This window comes from Aythya fuligula, chromosome 2 (assembly GCF_009819795.1).
Source record: "Aythya fuligula isolate bAytFul2 chromosome 2, bAytFul2.pri, whole genome shotgun sequence".
Taxonomy (NCBI): domain Eukaryota; kingdom Metazoa; phylum Chordata; class Aves; order Anseriformes; family Anatidae; genus Aythya; species Aythya fuligula.
In genome coordinates, this window is record NC_045560.1 from 82,280,543 (window position 1) to 82,305,362 (window position 24,820).

The following is a 24,820-nucleotide window of genomic DNA, read 5'->3' on the forward strand; positions in this document are numbered from 1 at the left end:
TCTCCTGGTCTGCTGGAGAGCTCGTTCTGCGACTCCTCACCTCAGACACTTTTCATAGGAACTCATCCTCAGTAATAACAAACCAGCCAGGTAGCCTTAATTCAGCAGACAAGGAAATACCTACGTGCAGAACACCTTTAGGCAGCAACAAGGCTTGGGCACAGAAGAGCTCGGACTGCGTGACACGCATAGCACAGGGGCACAGAGTTGCCCCCACCACTACCCTCTGCTTAAATACTTCTAGAAGTCAGCTCAATGGAAGAACAAGCTCAAATTAGATTCACGAAGAAAAACACTCAAATAACAACCCATGCCATTTGGCAGCATCTAAAATAGCACTTCTTAAAAGACAAAATTAACTATTTCCTTTTTCACCTTCGCTGTTGCAGAGCTGAAAGGCATTTTCTCAGCTGAGCAGCTTACACTGTTTCCTTCAAAAAAGTAGACAGTTATCAATCCTGCTGATAACTCATGAAAGGCCCTCCAGACCCCTACCCTTAGCAGTTTAAGACTTCACTGGTCAGCAGTTTTTCTTTGATCTGTGACAAAAGAAGCGTCCTGGTGAAAATTTTCTCGTCAATGGCTATTTCAGTCAAAACAGTCCCCTTACTTTCAAGACAGCATTTTGAAAAAGAGACTACATCCCAAAGAGTGAACAGAGAAACCAAAAAGCCCAGCAGTTTCTAGAAGAGCACTGTATATTCTCAGGAGATTGAGTAGTGCATACCTTGTATACCACGTGTAAGTGAAGCATCATGCCCCTATCTATTAGACAGCAAGGGAATAGGATTAACTATCTGCAGTTAATCTTGGGACTCCCTGACAGACAACATCAGACCGACAAAAACAATTTAAGTTAGTAGGTTTTGCCTGCTCACCCAGAACAGAAGGAACAGCTCATCAGTCTCTGCCTCTGCTGGTCAACAGCTCAGCTTGCTGCAACTTCGGTGGCTCAGAGGTACTAGCTGCAACCTGCTGTGTCTGCAACCATTTGCCATGGTATGAGCCCCCAGATGGAAGTGCTACTTCATTTCTGGGTACTATTAGCCTTGCATGTAAGGATGGAAACATTCATCTCTTTTGTTTAAGATGACAACTGGAGTTAAACTGACTGCATTTCTCTAAAACATTTGCATGGTAAGAGAAACAACATCTTAACTGACATTAAGGCAAGGATAAACAGCATTCCAGCCTAATCCTCCTAAGGCCTCATTACTTTTTGCACCATCTTGGGTAAAACAAGCAAAACAAGAAAGGGAAGCTAATAAAATGCAGAAATTTCATTTTTAAACACTTGTTTAAGTTGAGACCTTGAAAAAAAAGCCCAAGAACCAACTTTTTTTTTTTTTTTTTTTCCCTTAATACCTATTTTTTGCAAGGAAAAAAGAATTTCAGAGATTGTAATGGGGGGGGGAAAGGCTTCAAAATACAATTCTGTTCTCAAGCAAACTACACCTGTCTCTGAAATCTTCCCCCTCTTATTCCAGACATTCAAATTAAAAAAGCAATTCCCATATTTTGAAATCTGTACTACAAAGATACTTGGGGAGAAAAAAAATAAAATCCTGTTCATCTTAGAATTATAGAAGCTAGTTGAAATTAATAGAAGCATGATTCTTTCATATTCAGTTCTGCCAGCATCTAAACATCACAATTTCAAAATCATTTTTCAAAGTTGTCTATAAGGCAATTTTTTTTCACCATTTCGAAGTGCACTGTTCTCAGAATTTTGAGTCATGCTTCCGCATGTGGGAGAGAAAGGACTCAGACTTCTCCAGAACTGTGCAGGACCAAAGACCACCCAGACCTAGGAGTCAAAGTTAGACATAAATCTGTAACTCTTAAAATTCTTGCACTAAATTAACATTGCACAAACCAACTGGAATTTTATTTACGCTGTGCATTGCCCATTTTTAAAAATAATAATCAGGCGGACTTTGCATACAAACCCTATCTTTGGCAAGTTAGCATCTCTATCTCACAGCAGAATGCTCCAACACAACCAAGAAACTGCGGACCAGCAGAAATGCATCGATAAATAAACCTGAGGTTGAGCCTTCATAAGGTGAGTTCCCACACCACGATTACAATTCTGAAAGGCAGCTAGCTTTGCCTTTTCCTCACCGTACAATGTGCCCACAGTTTAGAGGCTTGGAGCACAGCTGCGCCACTAGGATCTGGTTTCTTCAGCTCCACACACAAAGATCATCCTGTTCCCAAAACCCAGCCTCGCTTCTCCTCGCTCTCACAGATAACACTGCCGGTCTGCACGGCGTGGAGTTGTTCTCACAGCGGCTCTCTGCGTTTACATTCAGCACGTTGTTTCCTGTTCTTTCCTACCCGTGCTGCCAGCTGCCAAAAGCACTCTGCACTGAATCAGTCAGAAATTGTACTCTGCAGTGAACTGTGTCAGCATCCCTGATCTGGGATTTCTAAGAACTCCTTTCAATCCAATTTCAATTAAAAAAAAAAAAAAAAAAAAAAAAAAAAAAGCAATGTTATGTTTTTGAGTTAAAGCTATCTCATTAGCTAGTAAACCTGGGGTAAGTATTTTCTGATTGATGGTAAAGAGATATTTTCAGCTGGAGGATGAATATCCCTCTCCTTTCTACATCATGGGTAAGGCATTTGTCAAGAGCAACTGATATCAAGACACTGAAGTACTCAGGCTTTAATTAAAACTGCTGGGAAATGAACCATTTATCCAACTGTTCAGTCAGCAAGGCCAGGATCTAAACAAGCCCTTCCTGTCTCCAGCTTCGCAGAACATGCCCTAGCTGTTGCTCATGCCTGCAGTAAGAAAGAATATCGAAAAGCACATGACATACAAAACTCTCTCATCTTACTCATTAGGCCGTTCCTTTCTCAAATTTTTAAGCCTGTTCTGTGCTGTAGCCAAGGAACTGGAGTATGTATACCCCTCCCAAGAATGCAGAGGCCTTTCAGAGAAATGGTGAGACGTTCAGTGTCCCTGGCTTTCTGTTTATCTGGAAAAGCTTTGGGAAAGTTCTGACTCCTCAACAGTCACCACTGCAGAATGCCAAATCAGCTTGAAGGATCCCAGCCACTGTCAGCAAAACCACAACAAACCAGCTTCAGATAATTCAAACAAAATCTTCTGGGTGAGTCCAAGGAATGTTGCTCCACATACATGCACCACTTAGCAAAGGGTGGGAGGGGAGAAGAAATATGCCATGCCTCGTCTGTCCATTGGAGAAAACAGAAAAAGCGTTCCAAGCGAGAAATACTTGCAGTCCTAATGAGACATATGGAAGAAATGCTGGATTTTGACATTAATTTTATTATCCAAGTCACCCTTAAGCATCCTTCTCACTGTTTTGTTTACTTGGATTTTTTGAAGTAGTCTCCTCAGCCATATTTAAAACACCCTTTCTCTTCCTTCCCCCCTCCAAAGAAAAAAAAGAAATCAGCTTGTTGGCAAGAAAAAAAAAATCCAGTCAACACAGTGTTGTTCACTTTTCCAAACCAGTTGTAACTGCACATACAGGAATTGGGTGCTTCTTAACATAAATCTCTGCTCATTATCTTAACAGGAAATGCATGCAGACAAAGATAAAAGGAAAGGATGAGAATATATTCATCCAAAATCTTCAGAATATTGAAGCACATTCCTGACTTAACATGAATTTAAGTCACACCAAAGGAAAATGAACATGTCTAGTAGCCAAATTAGGTCATTAAAATGAAAGAAAAACATTTTTAATATTGGATGCACGAACTCCGTAAGAAATATTGATACTGAAATTCCATGTGTACATGTGTATCCAGAGAAATTGCTTCTGCAATCTGCCCGGGCTACTTGCTGGTCAATATTGCTGATCTGATCGAAATACATTTCTTATTCCACTTCTGCTAAGTTCAAATTGTACAGAAACACATTTTTGTTAGTTCCAAAGAGTTTTCATCAAGACTTTCATCACTTTTCATCTCTGCTGAGTACCAGCCACAAACCAACATCTTGCTTTTTCTGGTAGCAGGGCAGGCACTTGTGCACTGAATACACCTGAAGGACATCTGGATTTCAAGCACTAGTGTTCAACTAGTGTCTAACACCTTGCATACTTTCACAGATACTTTTATTATATAAAAAGATACTTCAGTAAAATGAAGTAACCTCCAACAAGTCCTCTCTAGTACATCTAACAGCTGAACGAAATCAGAAATGGGAATTTTCTCTCTTTATGTATAATCAGGATTTCACATGCTGCATATTTATCAGTTATAACCAGAGCTTTGTTACTAACCATATTTAAGCATATTTGGAGCCTAGCCTTACCACAGTGAGAAGGGGAATAAGGGAGCAACAAGCCCGCAGCAAAGGGGTTCATTATTCTACTTTGCCTATCAGATATTAAAACACAGAAACACTAGAGAACAGGTACTGCCAAACAATTCCCCAAATGTGTATTTCTGCCCTGTAATTAACATTTTTTCTAACCACTCTGAATTTTAGATGTAGAATAATTCAGTCCTGAAATAGATAAAACATTTTTGTTTGGGTTACACAGTATATGTTTTACCTCCATTAAAAAAATGTTAGGTTTGAACTAACAACCAAACACGTTCACACAGTTCACAAAATTGAAAGGAGTATACTTTGTACAGCTTGCATCATCACCACTCACCAGAATGGTGATAATGAAGTTATGAAATGGCCAGTCTGATTCTAGACCTCAAGTATTTCAGAAAGTAACTAGTCAGTTGAGACAACAATACCTCTTCAGCACAGCAATTAGAATTGAGGTGCAAGAAAGTATTTTTCATTGCCAGTTCTCCTTTCTGAGCTAGCTCCTCATGAACATGCGTGCCATCATGGTAGAAGTTTTATATCAGTCATACTTAATTTTATCTGAAACTCTTTTTTAAAAGGTAATAGTGCCCTTCAAAGGCTTGAAGTTAAGACAAAACTGTACTATCTCCTTCTGCACATATCTTCAGGGCACAGCCTAATGTAAGTACTTTTTCTTTAGATGTTACTCTGGACCTGTAACCAGACCTCTGAGTCAGTGGTTTACCAAACTGATTCTGGCACAATTGCAGTTAGTCCTACCAAATCTTCAGGATGAAAGGATTAACATATCCAAGCCTGTTCTACTAAATCAATCAGCAATTAGAGCACACATGTTTTATTACCCTTGAGACAATGTGAAAAGTTAGCACAAAACATACTAGGATAGACGAACAACCTAGTCAGGCCATGATAAATATCCTTCAAATGACTAGTGATAGATAAAAATCCTAAGACAAATGCTTAATAAATTTGGTGGTTTTCACCAATTGAGTTTTTCTGTTTAATACTGCCCAAAACAAACATTAATCCACTCACTCAACCAGTTCTGTTATTTATTAGTTAAAACTTCCATTTAATATACTTTTCTACCAATGAGCCCCATTTTCCTTCTCATTGTCTTTTATGATCTTTGTCTTCAATACAAATCCCCCACCTTTAACACTCCAATTATCTCCTCCTATTATTCATAAGGGGAAATACTACCTTTTAAGAGCTTTTAGGTCCCATCAGAACAAATGGACAGTCCAGTACAAGGTGGGTGCTACTACAAGTGAAGATAATTTCAAAGGAGAGCCAGGGGAATTACAAAAAAACAACCAAACCAAACCCCCAAAATCTGTAAGGAGGAGGGTTTTACTTTGAGTTTCCTTACCAGTTTTACACATGCTTAGCCACTAAATTATGTTGTGCCCTAGAAAATTCTGCTCGATCACTCTTTCACTGAGAAAAGGAGCAGCAAGAAAGAGAAATCTCACAGTTTCCCAAAAGAACAACTACATGAACTTAAGACTGAAGACCCCATTTACTTCCACGTACCATAAACATTTCTGTAGAAAGAAGACCATTCAGCCTCACTAGTTCTTTACAGGTGGCTTCCTTAGAAGCTTTCCTCCTCTTGGCATATTTGCAGGTTCTCACACACAACTAGATTTACCTTGACTTTGTGTTTAAGGAATCTCCATATCACGTATTCCTTAAACCTTACATTAAGGAACGAACACATGCCTAATCAGGCTATGATCACACCCAAACAGAATAACTCTGTTTGAAAAGTAATATTTTTTACGATTCATTTCCATTTCTTACACCAAATTGATGTATTTTAGGGCAAAACCCATGCAATTCTGACATCCCTGCAGACTCTAACTGGAGTCCAAGAATTGAGACCACACTTTGAACATAACAAGTCCATGCTAACGATTCCAACTTTTAACACAGGATGACCCAGGTTGAAAGGGACCTCACAAATTCATCTAGTCCAGCCTTCTGATCAGTAGCTGTATCACCAAATGTGCACTCACAGCAGTAATAAAATATTGTATAATGAAATGGTGGTTTGAAACCAATGTCAACAATTTATAAGAGGTAAAAAGCATCTGTTAAACAACAACAAAACAAACAAAAAACCAACAGTATCAAACAAACAAACAAAAAACCACAACCCAACCCTTCTGATATAGCTGCATTAAAAGTGATGAGCATTTCTGGTTTAGGACATGCAACAGAGACTAATTTACTCTCTGATTTCAGGAGAAGTGAAACGAAGTCAACAAGATGCATACTTTCAGCAGCCTCCTCACAAAACCAGAATTGGAGGAAGTCACTGGGCTGCAAAATCCTCCAACTTCCACCTGCAGGCAGGGAAGACATCAGGCGATTATGTGACGGCCTCCTGAAAGGTGCACAAGAACATCCACTCTAGCCTGCTCCCCAACTATTTTCTCCTCTCTTCACACAACACAAATACTCTTTCCAGCACCAAGTTTACGAACACCAACCATAGCAGCACAAGTACCAGAAAACCAGAGAGCCAGAAAAGGAACAGACGACCTTATGGACAGCCACATTACATAGTTCTGTGACAGAAGAAAAACTGATTGAGTCGAATTACCCAGTCTTTCGGAGCACCCTCCCTGCCGAGGAGCCGTCTCCCACCCCAGTGCCCTTCCCCTCTGCCCTGCCAGGCTGCTCCTTGCGGAGGGGAAAATCTTCCATGCTGCTCTCGGCAGGCCAGCACCAGCTCCGAAACACTGCTTAATGCAAAAGAAAACACGGGGCACAAAGGCACCCTCAATGAGTAGTTTCTACCTCTAAAGCAGCTTTTTTAACGATTTGTTGCACTTCGGACAGTTATGGAAAATAAACACTCCAGGATGCTCAATTGCAAAATACTAGCAACGCTGGAGCGTACAATTTTAGCTTGGACTCTGGTCTGCCTCAAAATCCTGGTTAGGCAAAAAAAGCTGCTGTCAGAAAAAGGCTAATTGCAAGTGAAATAACTCCCTGGGGAAATCTAAAGCCATCAGAATTGCTGCTTTATATCCACCTTCTACCTCCCAGAGATCAGCTGTGCAAATACATCTGTTCTGAAGCAGATACTTTTTACACAGTGATTTCCTTTCCATCTGCGATTTATAAGAGAAAATACATTTGGCAGATCTCTGGGACCAAAAGTACATTCCAGCCCGTATTACAACGTTTCTTCTTTTGCTCAGATATAATAGCGAACTCCTCAACAGGGCAAACAGCTTTCACTACCTCTGTACAAAAATCCCAGAGACAAATTAACCACGTCCTTATGCCTGCAATTAGAGTCAGCATAGGGAATGCAGATACATCGGACGGGTCTTCCTGGACTGGGTTATGGTAGAATACTTCTTAAATTAGAGGCAGATTTATGCCGAAATCACTCCTATGAGTGCTTTGAGCAAATGCAAACTTGATTTATAGAGAACTCTCCCAGCAATTCAAACTGTGAGATTCAGTGAATCTTCAAAACCCATGCTATCTAATTTAGGACTGAACAACGCCAGGGAAGCAATTCGTACAGACTCTGCTGTTTGTTCAAGGCTGAATTAGAATAGTATAGCTATAAAACTCAATGCAACAATTATGACTGAACAGCCCACAGGTAATTGCTGACATTTTACTTAAGTTTACTTATCCTCAAAGCATGGTTTTAACCTCAAACTTAACTGAAAACTGTGAGGTGGGAAAGGCAGGATAGAGAATTCTTGTTTTACTTCTACACTGCAGCTATTTTATTTACTTGGACCAGAGCACGAGAACATGTTTTTAAAAAAGCCCCAACTCCCCCCTTCAAATTATCTTTGCAACAATTACACTATCGATGCTTCTTGGTACAATATTTGCGATTACATGGAAATCTATGATTTATTAGGCTTTTAAAACAACTGGTAATTGTGAAGTTGGACTTCAGCTAATAAAGTGCCTGCACCTTTTCAAGCTCAAGTTCGCCTGGTAACTATCTTGAACTGACACCGCAGCAAGACATTTATATTTTCTTGCTAATTCAGACTAGCAGAGTGTGAAATCCAACTGACTGCTCAGCTCTGTATCCTGTGAGCTGCTCCTGAGGCTTTCCATCAGCTGGTTATCTGGATGGGCAGCCTGCTATTTGGAAATGCTATTAGGAGACAATTGATTCATCAAGATCTTAAATTAATATTCATCATCTCGTATGCTGTACCATATTCCTCAGTATCGCTTTCTGCATGCGATCATATCTGCCTATGCAGCAGGAGCTAATCCCTCACTGTACTGTGCCCTGGAAACTACAGCCTGCACCTTTTGCCCCCTGGCCCCAAGGCAACAAAGCAGAGCAAGCAACATACCTAGTCATTGTTACGAGTTGCTTTCCCTGTTGGCCTGGGTTGTAACTTTTTCATTTCCTGCAGCTGCAAAGGTTGTCAGACAGTCTCTCAGAGGCAATGCTTTGGCTCTGAGCCACACGCCCAGAGATCTTTGTCCTTACTCATGGCCCCTACTTTGCTTGCTCACAGTCTTAAAACAGCAAATCTCCCCCTTCTGCAGCCTCCCTCTGCTTTTAAGCAAACCATTGCTGCTTAAGCCATGTTTTTTCTTTCTTTACTCCCACTGCAAACAGGCAGTCCATCTTCATTTGCTCAAACTGGATTCCCGTTTTACTTGATCAAATTCTGCTGCTGTGCTGTTAGAACTTCCTCTTCCCTCCTCGCAGTATTTGGGCTCCACATGGAAACACTCCATTTCTCAACCGTAACTTTCAAAGTTCTCCATCACATACGCGATGTTTCACCTTTATTCTCTCCCCTTTGCCTTTCACCTAACATTAATACTCCGAACAGAGGGTCTCCAGTTTTATGACATCAAACTTAAATGCAACAAATTTGAGACTGTTTTATCTCATTCTGTGGCCTCAGCTATAAAATGCCTCTCTTTTCTGGGGAAGTATCTCTAGATCACCCATTCAGTATTTTTTTTTTTCTTATTCCTGGGTAGGACGTCCCTATAACCATTCAAGAAAAGCCTTGACACCTCAGACACAACTCTTCAATGAAGTCTGTCTACCTTTGTGTCAGCTCTTTGATCCTTTTTTATTACCACAGATACTTTGAGAGATGCTACAGTTGGTGAGAAAAAAAAAAAAAAGACTGCTGAAAAAACATTTTTCAGTTTATGGCACCAGTAAGGACTGCATCCTCAGAGTAAAATCAAAAGCCAGCATTCATTACTGTTGCAGTGCACTGTACATCCCACCACTTTACTCAGGTGTCAACCACCTTTCATATCTGAGCAAACCTGTACAGATACTCGTATTTTAAGTTGTAAAGCAGGCAGACATTGTACCTGTCAAAACACCTTTGTGACCAAGTTTTGAACCAAACAGATCGCAACAACATTTGGCAATGAGATGTGGTCCCCCCCTTAAGTGTAACTCATAATGACGACGTGTAACTGTAAGCCTCCTGAGCAAGGGTTTGTTGCTCCTTGTTGCTCTCCAAACAGTGACATCTGCAGGAGGGATATTTGGGACTAACACAAATTCTCCAGATTTCGGAAGTACTCGAAGTTGGAAAAGATGGTGAACTTTCTGATGTAAACAGGTAAAAGATTTACAAACAATTTTGAATACCTGCCAATTTTTTTTCTGAACTTACAAGCTTAACTTTGTTATACTAAATCTTCTGTCCCTTGCTTTTTTACCCAAAGCCTTGTGGCTATGTAAATGCCCTGCAAACAAAGGAAAGAGAACTGTATATATAAAAAGAATGTTCAACAGAATGAAAAGAAACCTTGTTAAAAAAAAGAAGAGAAAAGCACCAAATAAAACAACAGGAACATTCTTTCTCACCCATACCCAATAACATGTGGGGAATCATTGGAAAAAAAAAATTGTTGCCGTATGTATTACTTGTGAAAAACATGTTCTTCCCAAGCTAGTAATTTATTTTTTTTTTTAGAGTGCACCAACTGTTATTCAGCCTCTTCACTACCCACTTGTTTGTCTTTTTCCCTATTATAAAAGGGATTGAGATTTTTTAAGATGTGCTCATCTGTAAAAATGCATATTAAATTGATTAAATGACCCAAATAACTTATAAAAATAGATTTGATATCCAGCAGAGCAAGCAAGAGGTCTGGAATCTGCAATCAACTCCCTGTAAATGACTATCCATCCACCTCATGAAAGGCTTTTTTCTATGTAATCCTTCCCCATACTATTAACTACTATAAAATTCTTAAGAGTAAAGATACTGTAAATATTTTTTTGTACCCCTTGATACCGATTAGATGTTTAAAATAACAGACATTCTCAGAGGACAAATAAGATCTACAAAGATCTGTACGCAAATGAAGAGAGTCACTTTCTGGGCTGTCATCTCATCTTCTAACATGAGAATAAAACAACATTTTTCTTTCGTGGTTAACAGCCTGTGGACAGAAACTGAATGACCAAGATCAGCTGTCTGAACTAGGCTTCACTGAACATACAAAAGATTATTAAAGCAGAAAGTATTACCCTACTTTGGATGATCCTCACTTCAGATAATTTACGGCATTAAATAACCCAACACTTTTGTACTTAGTGATGAGATGTGACTTTATGCAACTTAAGGATCAGCTGTAAATTAGAAGAGGTTTGCCATTTCAGAACTTGGATGCTCACTTCATCTCTGATATTACATGGCTTTCCAGCTTGTTTAGTCAACAGATGGCACTGCTAAAAACTATTGAAAAGATCAAAATTTACGGTCTGTAGAACTTGAAATATGAGGCACCAGAAAAACTCTGAATATTGTTTCACAAAAACAGATGAAGTTAGAGGATATTACTAAAGATCTACAGTGTTCAAACTATACTGAAAGGAGTGCAAAAACTTTTCACTTAATCCATTTTTATAAGCTAAGCACTCAGCATTCAAGCAGCTATCCCACTGCTTTGCTGATGGTGGGTCATCTCCCCTTTTGCTTTAGGATTACATAAAACCTCTCTCTTTCTCTGAGCCTTGTACAGCAGCTTGAGATGCCAGACAATATGCAAATGCCAGACTCATCTCTGCTGCACATCTCTTAACCCACGAACTGTATAGAATTACTCACACCTGATGCTCACACAGTGTGACGTATCACATACATTTGCAGACCTAAAAACTCCAGAGGGCAATATCCTCCTTTGTTAAATCATTCAAATACTCTGCAAGTTTTACTGCATTGTAAACAAAAAAATAAACAAACAAAAATATGTATTAAAAAGGCTGAAGTTGCAGAATCAATCACTAGAAATCTAGGAAATTTAAGACGTGTTAGCCCAAGTGCAGGAAGGTCTGCCTTGAATTATTTAAGTCATTCACTTATTCTTTCTTATGAGGGTGTTTTGTTGTTGTTGCTGTTGGTTAAGGGTTTTGTTGTTGCTTGGAAGAATTCATACCTCAATCAATGTCCACAATGAACAATACTTAAAAACTGAGATCATCATCTAATTGTTTTTCCACTCTTCTGATTAGCATATTCCCCAATGTCTTGTTTACAGATCTTTAATCAAATCCAGCACTTGAGAAAGAACAATTGCTCTCTGAGATTGTCTCAGGTACTTTTCACTACGTGGGGGAAAAATAATCAAAGCACTCCACCAACTTTCGTTAATTTTTTTTGTAACCCCTCTGTGCAATGAGTGCTATCAACCTCTTTCAAGCAATAAAGAGCTGAGTTATAGACCAAAGCCAAAGCATCCTGCGGTTTCAAGTGCACAATCTAAAGCTTTTTTTATTTGCCTCTCCAGATTACTTAGCGTTATGTAATAGGCTGCATGTTCAAGACAGTTCAGAGTGACTTCAGTCACATGCACGGGAAACTTTACAAATCAAACATCCAAGTCCTAAAGCCTGACACCCAGTAATGTGGGAATAAACAAGTAGCAGCTGCTTCTTATCAGCTGGGGTTTAGATGGCATGCAATAACATCACACAGGAAGCCCGTGGCAGAGGCAGGAACAGAAGTCACTTGAGCTTGCATTCAGCCCTGCAAATCATGTCGATTCTAGCATTTGCCTGCTCCTGTTCTTCAACGTCCATGATCAATAAAATTAATTAAACCTCTTCTTTTTCAAATCAATATGTCAATCAGAAACTAAATTAATTTTACAGTGCACTGCCCTCTTTTCTCCCCAAACAAACGCTAAAGGAAAAAAAGCAATACATATTACATCCACTGAAAGTAACCTCTCAAAGACAAAAACAGCTCTGTGTCTCCCTCAGGAGTCTGACAGGCCCAGTGTTCTTGATATACCATCTATTGTCCAGTACAGCCTGCCTCACTTAATAAAATTATCTGCATTCAAAGGTAAAGTCCCTAGCTCCAAAGGAAACTGGATTTATCAATTCTGTGGGTATTTAAAAAATAAAAAATGCCTGTTAACATTTCCATGATTTCACCCCCTTGTACAAGGAAGAAATGTTTTAGTGATACCCAAATGCGTTTTCAATGTTATCAAAATAACTGCAAACTTTTTCTTCCCAAATGGTTACAGGATACAAGAATTCAAAGAAGTATTACAACTAAATCCTTCAGATGTTTTTATCACCCCACATTCAGGAAGTTCCTGCCGTGCGTGTTCCTGATGTAAAAAAATACAAACTCTCCCTTTTTTAAGCAAGCATATTAATACTGGGTCTGTATTAACTGAGAAAAACTGTCATGTGCTAGCTGGGATGGACTGAATAATTAAAAAAAATATGAGCATATTTATGAAAAACTCTCCAAAGACAGAAGTTTGTGTTTAAGAAAACAAGTTTTCCCCAATACTATTTTCTTACTAATCTTGCTACTTGCAATAACAAACTTTTTGAAATGCATCTTTTTTCCACAGCATGTGCTGAAACACCTTCTAATGAACTGGCTTTTATTTATTTAATTATTTAAATCCATACTGCTTTCTGGTAGAAGGCTTCAAATTCAAATGGTTTCAAACGAAGCAAGCAAACATCTTTTCCAATAACTACCTACTCTGTGAGCCTGGGAAGTTTACTAAGCCAATGGACTACAGCATAGCAAAACCTTAACTATCAAACAATTATCAGATTTTTACTGCACTCTTCAGGGGCCCATTCTTCCATTCAGAAACAAAATTGAAGTAAGATTTCAGAATCTAGCTACGCTGGAAAAATGAATTAATTTTGCCACTGCTTGTCTGGAAAACTCATTGAAGTAAAATACAGAACTCCAAATAATCAGTGCCAGGGCACATGGGTGTATTTACCTCTTCCATCACTGAGCCTGACTTTATCACAACTTTTTAATGCACAGTTTCTAAGCGAGCTATTGTTATTACATGCAGGAGATTTTCTTCTTCCCCACTTTCAGTGCACGACAGGAACAGATTTTCTTATTATCGAAGCTTGATCTAACATGATACGTAACTGTGTTTACCACGACATAATTTGCCTAAATCTCTTCCGTGTCTTCAGCCACATTTTCACAAAAAAACTGCTGTTTATTTTGGAATAGACAGCATGGCTGTAGGTTCCAAAAAGCACTGTGTTTTATCTAACTGAAAAATTAGAAACCAAAGCAGAGCAAGAACACTGAAGTTCCCATTTACGAGGTTCTCCCTATTACCCCGAACTCATGCTGCTGACTAGAGACTTGTTTTTCATCATTTCTTACCTTTGTGGTTAAAGATCCCCTCCATCTCCATACTACTGCGAGAGTGAGCGATGCAGAGGGACCCGCAGGGGACCAGGCCTTCTGCGGCTGGGGACCGATCCGTGGTTCGAACCAGACACCAGTCAGGCTTGTCATGGGGTCGCTCCAGGACCTCCACGGTCTGCCCACGGCGGATCGTCAGCTCATTACTGTTGCAGGCGGTGAAGTCGTGGATTACCACCGTCAGCTCGCACCCACCAGACAACTGTCAGGGAAAACAAGAACAAGAAGCCAGATGAACGCTCGTTATCAAACCATCCGTCACATACCGTTACCTATTTAGGATTCCTGGCAGGATTTGTGTTTTGGATGAGATAGCAAGCTTCTGGGGCTTTCCACATCAAGAAGGGATCATCTCAAAACCAAGCAGTTCTGATGTTTTAGTACAGATTTTTAACTCTGCTTGTCTCTTCCTGTGTTCAAAATACACTGCTTGTGACAGTGTTGGGCGGAGGATTTAAGCAGTTTTTCTTGCTAGACTGCTCCTTACCCTGGAAGTTGAAGTAGCAGCCACTTCAGAATGCTTTATGGTTGATAATTTGCAGCAAAAAGACAGATATTGCTAAATACAATCACTCACGAGCTTTATCATCTTGCAAACCCAAGGCAGAAAAGCGATCTTTTTCAAATGAGCTTAGTGTCCCATTCCCATGCCATTTACAGTTCTACATATATGCAGGTCACAAAATCACTCAGGATACTCCATACATAAATATAAAAATCAGCATAAACTTCTTCACATAAGATTCTCAAATACTTAACTATCTGATACAAACCCCACATTTACTTGTAACTTCCGCCTTCTTGCTGATTCCCCAAATAAAACCACACAAACTGGAATTAAAAGCATGCAAGCTCAGGGTTTCCCCCCCCAACTCCAAAACACTTTATTATAATTTTTTTTGCCTAAGCTTATGTTTCCTCTCTTTGATTGTTTCAGCTGCTTTGATCTGAAAATTATTATTTCAGCTTTGCAAAGTTCCCAAGATTTCTCGGTGCCAGAACACACACCTAACGTAACCAAACAGCCTGGGAATGCCTTCTCCTTACACGAGGCAGCAGTGTTCCTGGCTACTTCAGATTTTCGTGTCAGAAACCTTCAGGATGATGCAGTGCAACATGCACGTTAGATCATGGCTGGTACACCCCTTCTATGAATTCAGTAGCTTGGATCAAGCCAGTGTACTCCTCCAACTCAGGGCAGTAACCCCGCAATGCTTTACACTTGGACAAAGGTGGACAAACACTCTGTGAGAGTTCCAGCTCTAGCTGATATCGAGGCATGTGCCTCTATACCGACATGTTGAACCATTCTCACCACATTATTTTTGCCTATTGCATTTAGGCTTTTAAATGCAGCCTACATCCTACGAGCTTTAGGAAAAGGAAGTAACAGCCTGCACTGTTATTTATTAGTGTTCACTGAAAGCCTTTAACTAAAGCAACAGACAGAAACTTTGCTAGGGTAACACTATTGGTTATCAAGCATTTTAGAACAGATGACAAAAAATGCAAAAACCCAAGTAAGACTAAAAGGCTAATTCTGACCTTCCCTTACTCAAACAAACAACAGGATGTAACTCCTAGCAGACAGCCTGTAGTAACTCCAGGGCTTTCCCATGGTTTCTGCCTGCTAATCTCAATGGCTACCCTTGCTTGTGCCTGCACACGAGGAAGGAACAAAGTTTTCTTTGGGGAAATGCAGGGACTAAGAAGAGATGAAAATTGTTATACATCTAGTGTTTAAGGATGGTAAGTCAGGTTGTATCCGTTTAGATCCAGGCTAAAAGTTAATCAAATTGTTTACTACTACATCTCTCCAGACAGTCCTAATACCCAAATTATGGTAGTTACATCTTCAAAACATGCTACCTTCTCCCTCATTAAAAACTTCCTTTTCCCTCCCCCCCTCTTCTCTGTATTATATTAGTTTTTAATCCATGCAAAACTATGCCAAAGGGGAAAAAGTAAGAGCTTTCCCTTGTTTTCTGGTATTGATTTATATTACATCCTTCTTCAGACAAACTAAGCAACAATTGAAACCATCTGTATGCCTGATGGGGACCAAGAAAAAGCTGATGTAGTATGACTTCACAAGGTGGCTAATGCAGATTGAATTTTTCTCAGGCAAGTCCATATACATCCTCAGTCAGTCCAAGCACCGAGACAGTAACAAGTGGACACTTTCCAGAAACTCCATTTAGCCATTGTATTTTCTCCTGAATACCTACAGGAGCACAGCTCTGGTGCTCTACTTCCTTGTCTGACCCTTCATCTCCTTTAATAGGAGATTAAAATATACTTTAACACCAGTGCAAAGAACATCTGCTTTTGGCTTTCATGTAGATGTTATTTCTTCTCCTGATTGAAAAAAAAAAACAACAAACAAACAAACAAACAAAAACAACAAAAGCAGCTAAGACTTTTTGTTTGTTAAGTATTTTATATAGTATTAAGCTAAAGGAAAAAGCAAACAAATGTTGATAGTAGCTATGTTAGAAACTACCAAGGTACCAAAAAAGTCATTAAGACTGTGTGGGAACTGGAGGTCCTAGCTGATGAGTATTGCACTGAAACCAACTACTCCATCCTTCGCACTTCAATGTGCAAGACACTTCCCCCATGCAGTTGTTAGCTCCGCACCGTTCTGAAACACACTGACATTGTTAGATGCAACTCAGCACAGGACTTCTCTGCTGCTGCCTAAAGCACCTACCCCAGTGCTGTGCTCTCCTGAGCCCACCTCCAAGTTACCATCTCGGACAGTCGACCAGCACCAACCTTCACCTCCCCTGGGATGACAACCATTCTTTCTCCCCACAGCTGTAATGGCCAGCAAACAGCGCATTCCTCTTTGTTTTGGTGCTTGTTTTCTTTCCATAACATGCTTTCTGAAAGCAGTTTCATCCTCTACACTGATTAAATGCAGTTGGACAGCAAGGAGTGTTTGGAATTAAGTACATTGCTCAACAGCTGTTGTTGGACAGCTTTGGCAAGGCTCTCCAGGCTAGCTGGAGGGAAGAGAAAGAGGCACGGAAGAACCAGGAGACTGTCTTGCACTGAAAAGAAGGGAGTTACAAACCACCTAAATCCAAATTTAGGCTGAACAAGGGCTTTTTATGCTTTATCCATCATTCTCAAGAAACCCTTTACGTAAACTGAATTAATCAGGCATGATAAAAATAAATGAGGCTATGTCTGAAACATGGAAAATGGAGAGACAGAGACAAGACGAGAAACAAAAGCCAGACAAAAATAGAACAGCAGATTAAAAAAGTGTAAGGTTTAATTAAACAGCTTATCATGGGACAGTGCCTTGCTGTTGCTGAACTTAATGTTAGCCATCTAAGTTCATCTCTCTGGGGCTTTTTTAATCACTGCTGACTGTAGAGAGGAAAAAGAAATAAAAGCATAACATGCTGGTTATGTAGATTCTCAGTGAAGTCAGAGACACCACATCAGAATTTCATCTGCCATCAGACCCCGTGAAGATCACTAGTGGCTGAGTTCTGCCAAGTACAATGACAGCCTTTACATCAGGCCGTATTACCTCATCTCAGGGCTGCTTATTAAATTTACTTCCACATGGTAATTTCACATTATGAGGGAGGAAAGAGCAGCTAATAAGATTTCTCAATTATTTGAAGTGTGAAAACTCTATAACCTCTTTTTAAAAATGGAAACAAGTGCACTGTGGGAGTAAAGAAACAGGGGAGAAGTTTTCTTCTCATAGTATTTCACTTTGACCAGGCAGCTGCTCGGACCTGATTTCTGACGCTGAGGAGAGGTGTATTCTCAGAACTATGTCTGCTTCTTCGTTTTTTTTTTTTTTTTTTTTTTTTTTTTACTAAAATTAAAAATTAGATTTTTTTTTTCCTGCTGGCAGACACTTTTTTCTTTCCTTTTTTTTTTTTTTTTTTTTTTCCTTCTGTGTTCTCAGCTGGTAGAACTAAATACTTGGTTGTCTCCCACTGCTTCAGGCCTTTTTCTATTTCCTGAAGTACTACACACAAGTTTAAAGAAGCATGTGAATGAAATACAACTTCACACAGACAACAATACAAAGTAATACCAGCTGGACTCAAAAGACAATTCATTAAAAATAAAATATTGCTGCACTGACTACACAGGGTAGCTAGGCTAGCTTGACACCTCCTATTTAGGATAACATCCTATGACAGCTCTTATAAAAGCCTATCTCTTCTCAGCTACCAAAATAGTAGTTTGGATTATTTTGTATCTCTGCCAGCTCTGTTAACACAAGCATAAAAAGATCCATCAGATCTATGTTGTTTCCTTCAGCTTCCCCATTTTGTTTCTTATGCATTGGATTACATTCAAAACAAGATGCTAAAAACAGATCCAAGCTCTGAGGCTAGGTAACTGCTGAAGGCTGGAAAGAAAGACTGAGTGTCATCTCTTTTATTCATTAGCCACATAAAATGCTGGGTACACAGCTACAGAACGTGAATGGAGGAAATATGAAAGGTAGGTGGAAAAGGATCTTAAGTCCATTCCTTTCTCTTCCTCTAGAGCACGATCAATTGCATCTATGTGAATCATGACTAACATTTATCCAAAGCTTTCACAAATATTTCCAATTATGGATATTCACTAGCCTTCCAAACCAGGCTGCTCTAGAGCTTCACATTTCCATAGATATATATAAAAAAAAGTCTTTGCAACATGCAATCTTTTATAAAGACGATGTCCTTTAATCTCATTGTATCCACTAAAAATATGGGTAAAAGACTGGTCTGTAACTCCATGTAGTTTTTACACACTTGAAGACCTTACGTTTTTCTTCGCACCTTTTTTCTTTACACTCATCAGACCTAACTCTTTTGGGGCTCTTGTCTTACAAAGTAAATTATGATTGGTAAACCTCTAATCAAATCTTTTGGCTTTGCTGGAACTCTTCCAATGGCCCACTAATTTGTTAAAATTCTGTATTCAAAACTGGATGCAGTACCTAATAGAAGCCTTACAATTACTGAGTAAAGAATGAGGACTTTCTGACCATCAGTATAGGGCTGCTTCATCCCATTTCATAATGGCATCACACTTAAAATAATACATGTGGTGAGCCTCTGTAACTTCTAGATCTCCTTCTCAAAAAACCGTTCAGTACTCTCACCATTTTCATTAATACTTAATTATTTCCACCCATTCATATTAACTCAAATGAGTCCCTATTAAATTAGTATTTTGCCAGTTCATTTTTCCCTGTACCAAGATGATTCTGAATGCTAATTCCTTCTTCCAATACAGTTTTCAGGTAACATGAAGCTGGGAAGGATGTCAGCCTTTATAAGTGGTTTACCGGATCATTACTGGGTCATTACTAAAAAGCAGAATGCAGACCTACAGCCAACCATCAAAAGTTACAATTCTTTGCCCAATAATAAGCCCAAAAAGCCAGGGTGGAGAAGAAAAAAGGTAATGAGAAAGTTATTTTCTGTTGTTAAGGCATTGCCAATTAAGTCACAAAACAGGATGCAAAGAAAAAAGTTCATCTGGACAATGCTCAACGACTTCCAAGGCCAAGGATTTTTAGTTCTTTCAAAACAGATGTCTGACCAGGCAAGAGAGAATATTTTATTTTGGATAAAAGATTTCACACTTGCTGTTCTCCACGTATAACAACTTAGCGCTTTTAACCAAACCATTATTTAAAAAGAGTCAATTGTCTGAACGTATGACTGGATAGAACAGAAAAAAGGTTTTACTTGGTTGCTGATTAGTATGAGTTGTTTGGTATTGTTTTTTCTTAACCACAATAGTGGACATGTGAACACAATAAAGTTCAGCAACAACATAGTAGGTGATAAAATGCTAAACATTTTTACCACTTGCTTAACATACTGAATTAGCTGATAGCTTTAATGCTTCTCAGTTTGGAATCTAAGCTCAGTTTGGGACATGCTCCAAAACTGACTGAGAAGTTCCACTGCTCCAACTGACTAAACACATTAACAGCACCTAAAATCCCTATAATTGTTTCACTCCATCTCTGTAAGGCATTCAAACACACTTTAAGCTTCCAATCTGAAGAAAAAAAAAATTCAGTCAATTTTAAATCCCAAACAGACTAGAGCCAATGAATTCTCAACATATGAAATGAAAGATTACTTCAGATTCAGCAAGTATCAACATATCCTACTTATTTCACTGGCTTTCTGCCTGTTGCTGTTCCTTAACAACTTTTATTTATAAACAGATATCTTAAATTTCTCATCTTAATGTATTTAACAAATCAAAACACAGAAATATTAAACAAAAATATTTTAATTCGCACACTTCAAAAAGTGCATAAAGTCAGTTCCTTCCTTGGACACATATAGGAAAGACACAGCACAAGTAACCTCTAGGTGATTTCCCAGTTTCCAGTATGGATTGATCTGTTCTTGTCAAAGAAAAGTCTAACAAGAATTTTATCTGTTAATTTGAAAAATCAAAGCTACTTAAAAAAAAAAAAAAAAACACAAAAAAAACAAACAACTAAGCTCACTAGCCAACTTTACAATATAACTTGTCAATAAAATATTTAAAAGCTCTCTCCATCCCTCTTTCCTTCTATTTCTCCTCCTTTTAACTTATAAATCCTGTTTATCAGGTTGTTGGTAAGATTCTTCCTCACGTCAAACTGAAAGACAATCCTGGGGGCATTTCACTTTGCCAACTCTCTTAGTAATTCTTGTATGATGCCTGAAATATTGCTATGAAGGGCAACAGGAGACCATCCATATCATTTCCCTGTAAATAAGTACATCATAAGCAACTGAGGATGGGCAATTGCTGTACATAGCAGGGATGGATTGCATCACCTCAGCTGAAATTGAAGGACAATCTAGACAAACAGCTTGACATCTCAGTCAACAATCATGGAAATCAGAGAGATTGTGTCTTGGCTTTGAGTATGATAGATCACCCCAAATCTACACTAGTCATGGACTGTTAAGAGCAGAAATAGCAACACAGGTTTTAAGAACACATTGAAAAACTAAAAGCTATTTTTCAGTATAGATAAGACTTTTTTTTTTTTTTTTTTGTAAATCACTCTATAACTAAGAATGCAAGGAATAAAATAGCAAGATTGTCACTGAAAGAGTGTCTTCTTGCTCTAAGCAACCATTTTTCTAACAGATATCCACAGAAGAAGAACCACCAGAACTACAGACCAACTTCGGTACAAATGTACCAGGTCAAAGCAGAAGCTATTTTTGACTAATATGAGAACAAACCTAAGCCCTTCATACTTATTTTTGTAAAGAAGAGGAAGACAGGAAAGAGAAAATTAAATCACAGAATTTACATGACACACACAAATACGGAAAACAAACTCTCTTTTAGATGACTGTGGGAATTGTCAAAATGTTTCTCTGAGAAGCTACTCACCCAGCTGCCCTGTAATATACTCATTATTTTACTTGTATAATTTGAGTGGCTCATCAGAAGAATTCTACTGAATGATGTAACAGGCCAAAAATCCGTAAATGTGTTTTCAAGTAATTTACTACTCAGTTTCTATCTTTTTTTCATTCTCCTATTTGATAAATACCTATTAGCCATCTCTACCTCCCTGTGAGGTCTTAACACTTCTCACTTGCCAGAAATCTTTCAACTCCAAAGTAATACACACATGTTTCATATAAGAATTTTTGCTCTTTCGATGCCTATCTTTCTTCTACCCATGGGAAACTTTGGCTGTGTTATCCTTATGGGACAACCCAGCCAAAATCTATAGGCAAAGATGGAGGAAAGAAAACACTAGTACTAGTATCATATGATACTTCAACTTGTGGGTTACTCCTCTCTAATAAGGTGATTTTCATTAGTTCTCATGCAGACACTGAACGCTTACTGTCTATGTGTGTTTGCTTCACAACAGTAACCACATGGAAATCACCAACCTCAAGAGAGTCAAAAACCAGATGGTATGCCTTCAGAAAAGCTGAGACTGCCATCATGAAAAAAACTGTGCACTGCATTAAATTCTATGGAAAATATAACTTCCTTTTTAAACTACGACAAAGCGTTGGACAATCTGCAGAAGAGAGGGGGCAAAATATTTTCAGTTTGTAATAAACAGAATATATGTATGACCTACTGGATTCAAATAATCACCCCTGGTCCCCCACTGTATTCAAGATACTTATTCTTACATAAGATATTTTACTCTTGCATACAGCTATTTTTAAAAGATCAAATGCTTCCATGCCTTTTCTCTGAAAGTACTAAGGACTACTTTCAGGTGCTAACTCACACTAAGCTACGAATTGTTCGCTCTAAGAATAGAGCAACACCTGGGAAACTTACCTTATCGCTGTCTAGTGTGTTCTGTGAGGTTCTTGAGGCAATTGAAATAGTATCAGGTTGGCTGCTACCATCTCCCTGACTGTCCAGGTCCTCGCCGTCTCTGCAAATAGTTCAGTTTTCATTACAATATTAGCATTGTGTTTGTAATGTTCATACTTACAACTCTAAGAAAGGGGATACTGTGGCAATGGACCCTAGACAGACAAAATAACTGATGTAAAAATCAAATATTCAGCATTTAATACTTTGTTCTATGCTTAAAGAGAATAGATTCTTTTGTTCAACATCTACATCAACATCATGGAATTAATGTAACCAACCAGCCAGAGCAAGTTTTCATGCCAACTCTGGCAAGAAACAGCCACTTAGCACTCTGCTTGCTAGTTTTGTCTAAGTCACTCATTTTAAGCTCTGTCAAAGTAAACCAAAGACCTGAATATGAGTAACACACACAGAATTGTGAAAATCTAAAATGCACAGCTATCCTGTACTGCAGTTCCAAATTCCTTCTGTAATGGTTAAATCTACACTAGTCAGGGACCGTGCAGCGCAGAAACCTCAATACATTCAGCACTGGACACTATGGCTCTTGGTTTTGTCCAGTTCACTGAAATCTATTAGAAATTCAACACTGCAGAGGAAACAGTGCTGCTGAAACAGCATACTTGAAGATCTCTGACTTTTTAAAATATTAATTACCTTCTTCCTTTCTGTTTTGTTGTTGGTGCCGTTTTGGGGATGTGGATTGGTTCTTTCAATGCTCCTTTCAGATGAATGGTCCTTTCTTGTATCACTTCCCGGATATGTTTAATCCAGTCCTGTTTATTTTCTATACTGGATGCCTTTGATATGTAAAAGAAACAAAAACACCAGACTGGACTATTATAGCTGAGAAAATCCACAAATAGTCTAATGAATATCAAAGACAAAAAGAAAGACTGTGTGAATCATTTTTGAAAACATGAACAGAGAAATGGAAATTCAAGCTAGTTGTCTTCATTTTGAACCAACAATACTACTTTACACTTATCAACATTGTTAATATTGTTCATATAAAAACATTTTATTTAAGATTTACATTCTTCTTTCATAACTTAAAGGCCCAAGAAGGCTGAAGCCCTATACATACCTCATGATAGTGACAGTGGATTGATTAAATTAAAAAGAATTCCAGTAATAACACCTTGAATATTAGTATTTTAAACTCCTGATATGTTTTAGGTCAATTCTAACTTTATATAACAATCTGCTATCACTGAAAGAAAACTTATGGAAGTATATGCGTCACAACATAACGTATTTTATATATTACTGTTACCACTTTTGAAACCTATATTGAAGAGGAAAGCTAATTTAGAGATTGTATTTTAATGACTGTCTGCAACACATCATCTATACCGTTGAGATACCTCAGAAAAGATTTGATATCCAGCTGCTCAACGTGTAATCTGACTGTTGAATCCAATTTAGCCCAGTTACCCTGCACCTGAAATTCTATTAAATATAGGCATTGGTGTGGATTAAAAAAAATATTGTGTATAAAGTCTTACTTCTCTTAATCGTTATCTTCTGAAATAATTGATTTCTCATATATTATATACATTCAATAAACAAGGAAAAAATCAAAATAGAATTCTAAAGGGGTGGAAAAAACTGGAGGAACAATGAACAGTTAGGAAACATGTTTGTTTTCTTTTACAAACAAACCTATTTAGAAGCCAAATACAGTTTTGTTAAATCTTTTATTTACTGTTTTCATGGAATTTACTTATATTATTAGTGAGCTAAGGCCATGCTACTTTCAACCTTCAAAAACAAATAAAAAAATCAACAAATTTGATTGAAAAGCTTCAGATACCATACAAATTATCTAAATACCTACACTCAAAGTACAGAAAAGAATAGGAACACCTTAAAGTGATCTTATGGAGAACAATCCCTTGAAAACAAAACCCTTTATACTGTTTGTATTGGTTTAGTCTTTCAGTAGGCCAACACAGATTCCCCTCTGCTGTCAAGTCACTTTGGTTATACGTACACCATATTTGCTTCCATACAAGGGAAGACTATTTGTCAGCAGCTGTCACTAAACGTAGCAGAAGTCATCACTTGTTGCATTCCTAACAAGCAAGAACAATAACTACTTGTTGGTATTACAACTTGGTATAATTGTATATCCATATAAATTCACTTTGGTACTTGGTATATCCATATAAATTCACTAAACATATTCATTAAAATTACCTTGAGAACAATTTTGTTGTCTGAAGTTGGTGTCCTTCCAACCCAAAGAGCAAACTTGCAGGGATCTCCTTCTACATGTTCTGTGACACCCAGTTCAGAAGTCTGGAATTAAGAAAAAAAAGTTAGAACATCGCAACTTTTTTCTCAGGAGACACAAAGGGATGCTAATATAACAATTGAGCTCTGCTATTTGAAGAGAGTATTGGAAGGTTCAGTCTAGCTTCAGAGAGAATTGTTTTTT

At 38.4% G+C, this 24,820-nt stretch overlaps 1 protein-coding gene across 1 annotated transcript in view; it reads right to left on the reverse strand.

Moving 5' to 3' along the window:
* The window catches only part of TRIO (trio Rho guanine nucleotide exchange factor), a 241,384-nt gene that overhangs the window by 51,811 nt on the left and 164,753 nt on the right, over positions 1–24,820 (reverse strand). The window contains exons 31-34 of the mRNA XM_032181775.1: positions 24,580–24,681; positions 23,035–23,177; positions 22,336–22,435; positions 13,978–14,221 (exon numbers count right to left, since the gene is read on the reverse strand). Coding sequence (XP_032037666.1) covers positions 13,978–14,221; positions 22,336–22,435; positions 23,035–23,177; positions 24,580–24,681 — 589 coding nt within the window. The remainder of the gene's footprint in view (positions 1–13,977; positions 14,222–22,335; positions 22,436–23,034; positions 23,178–24,579; positions 24,682–24,820) is intronic.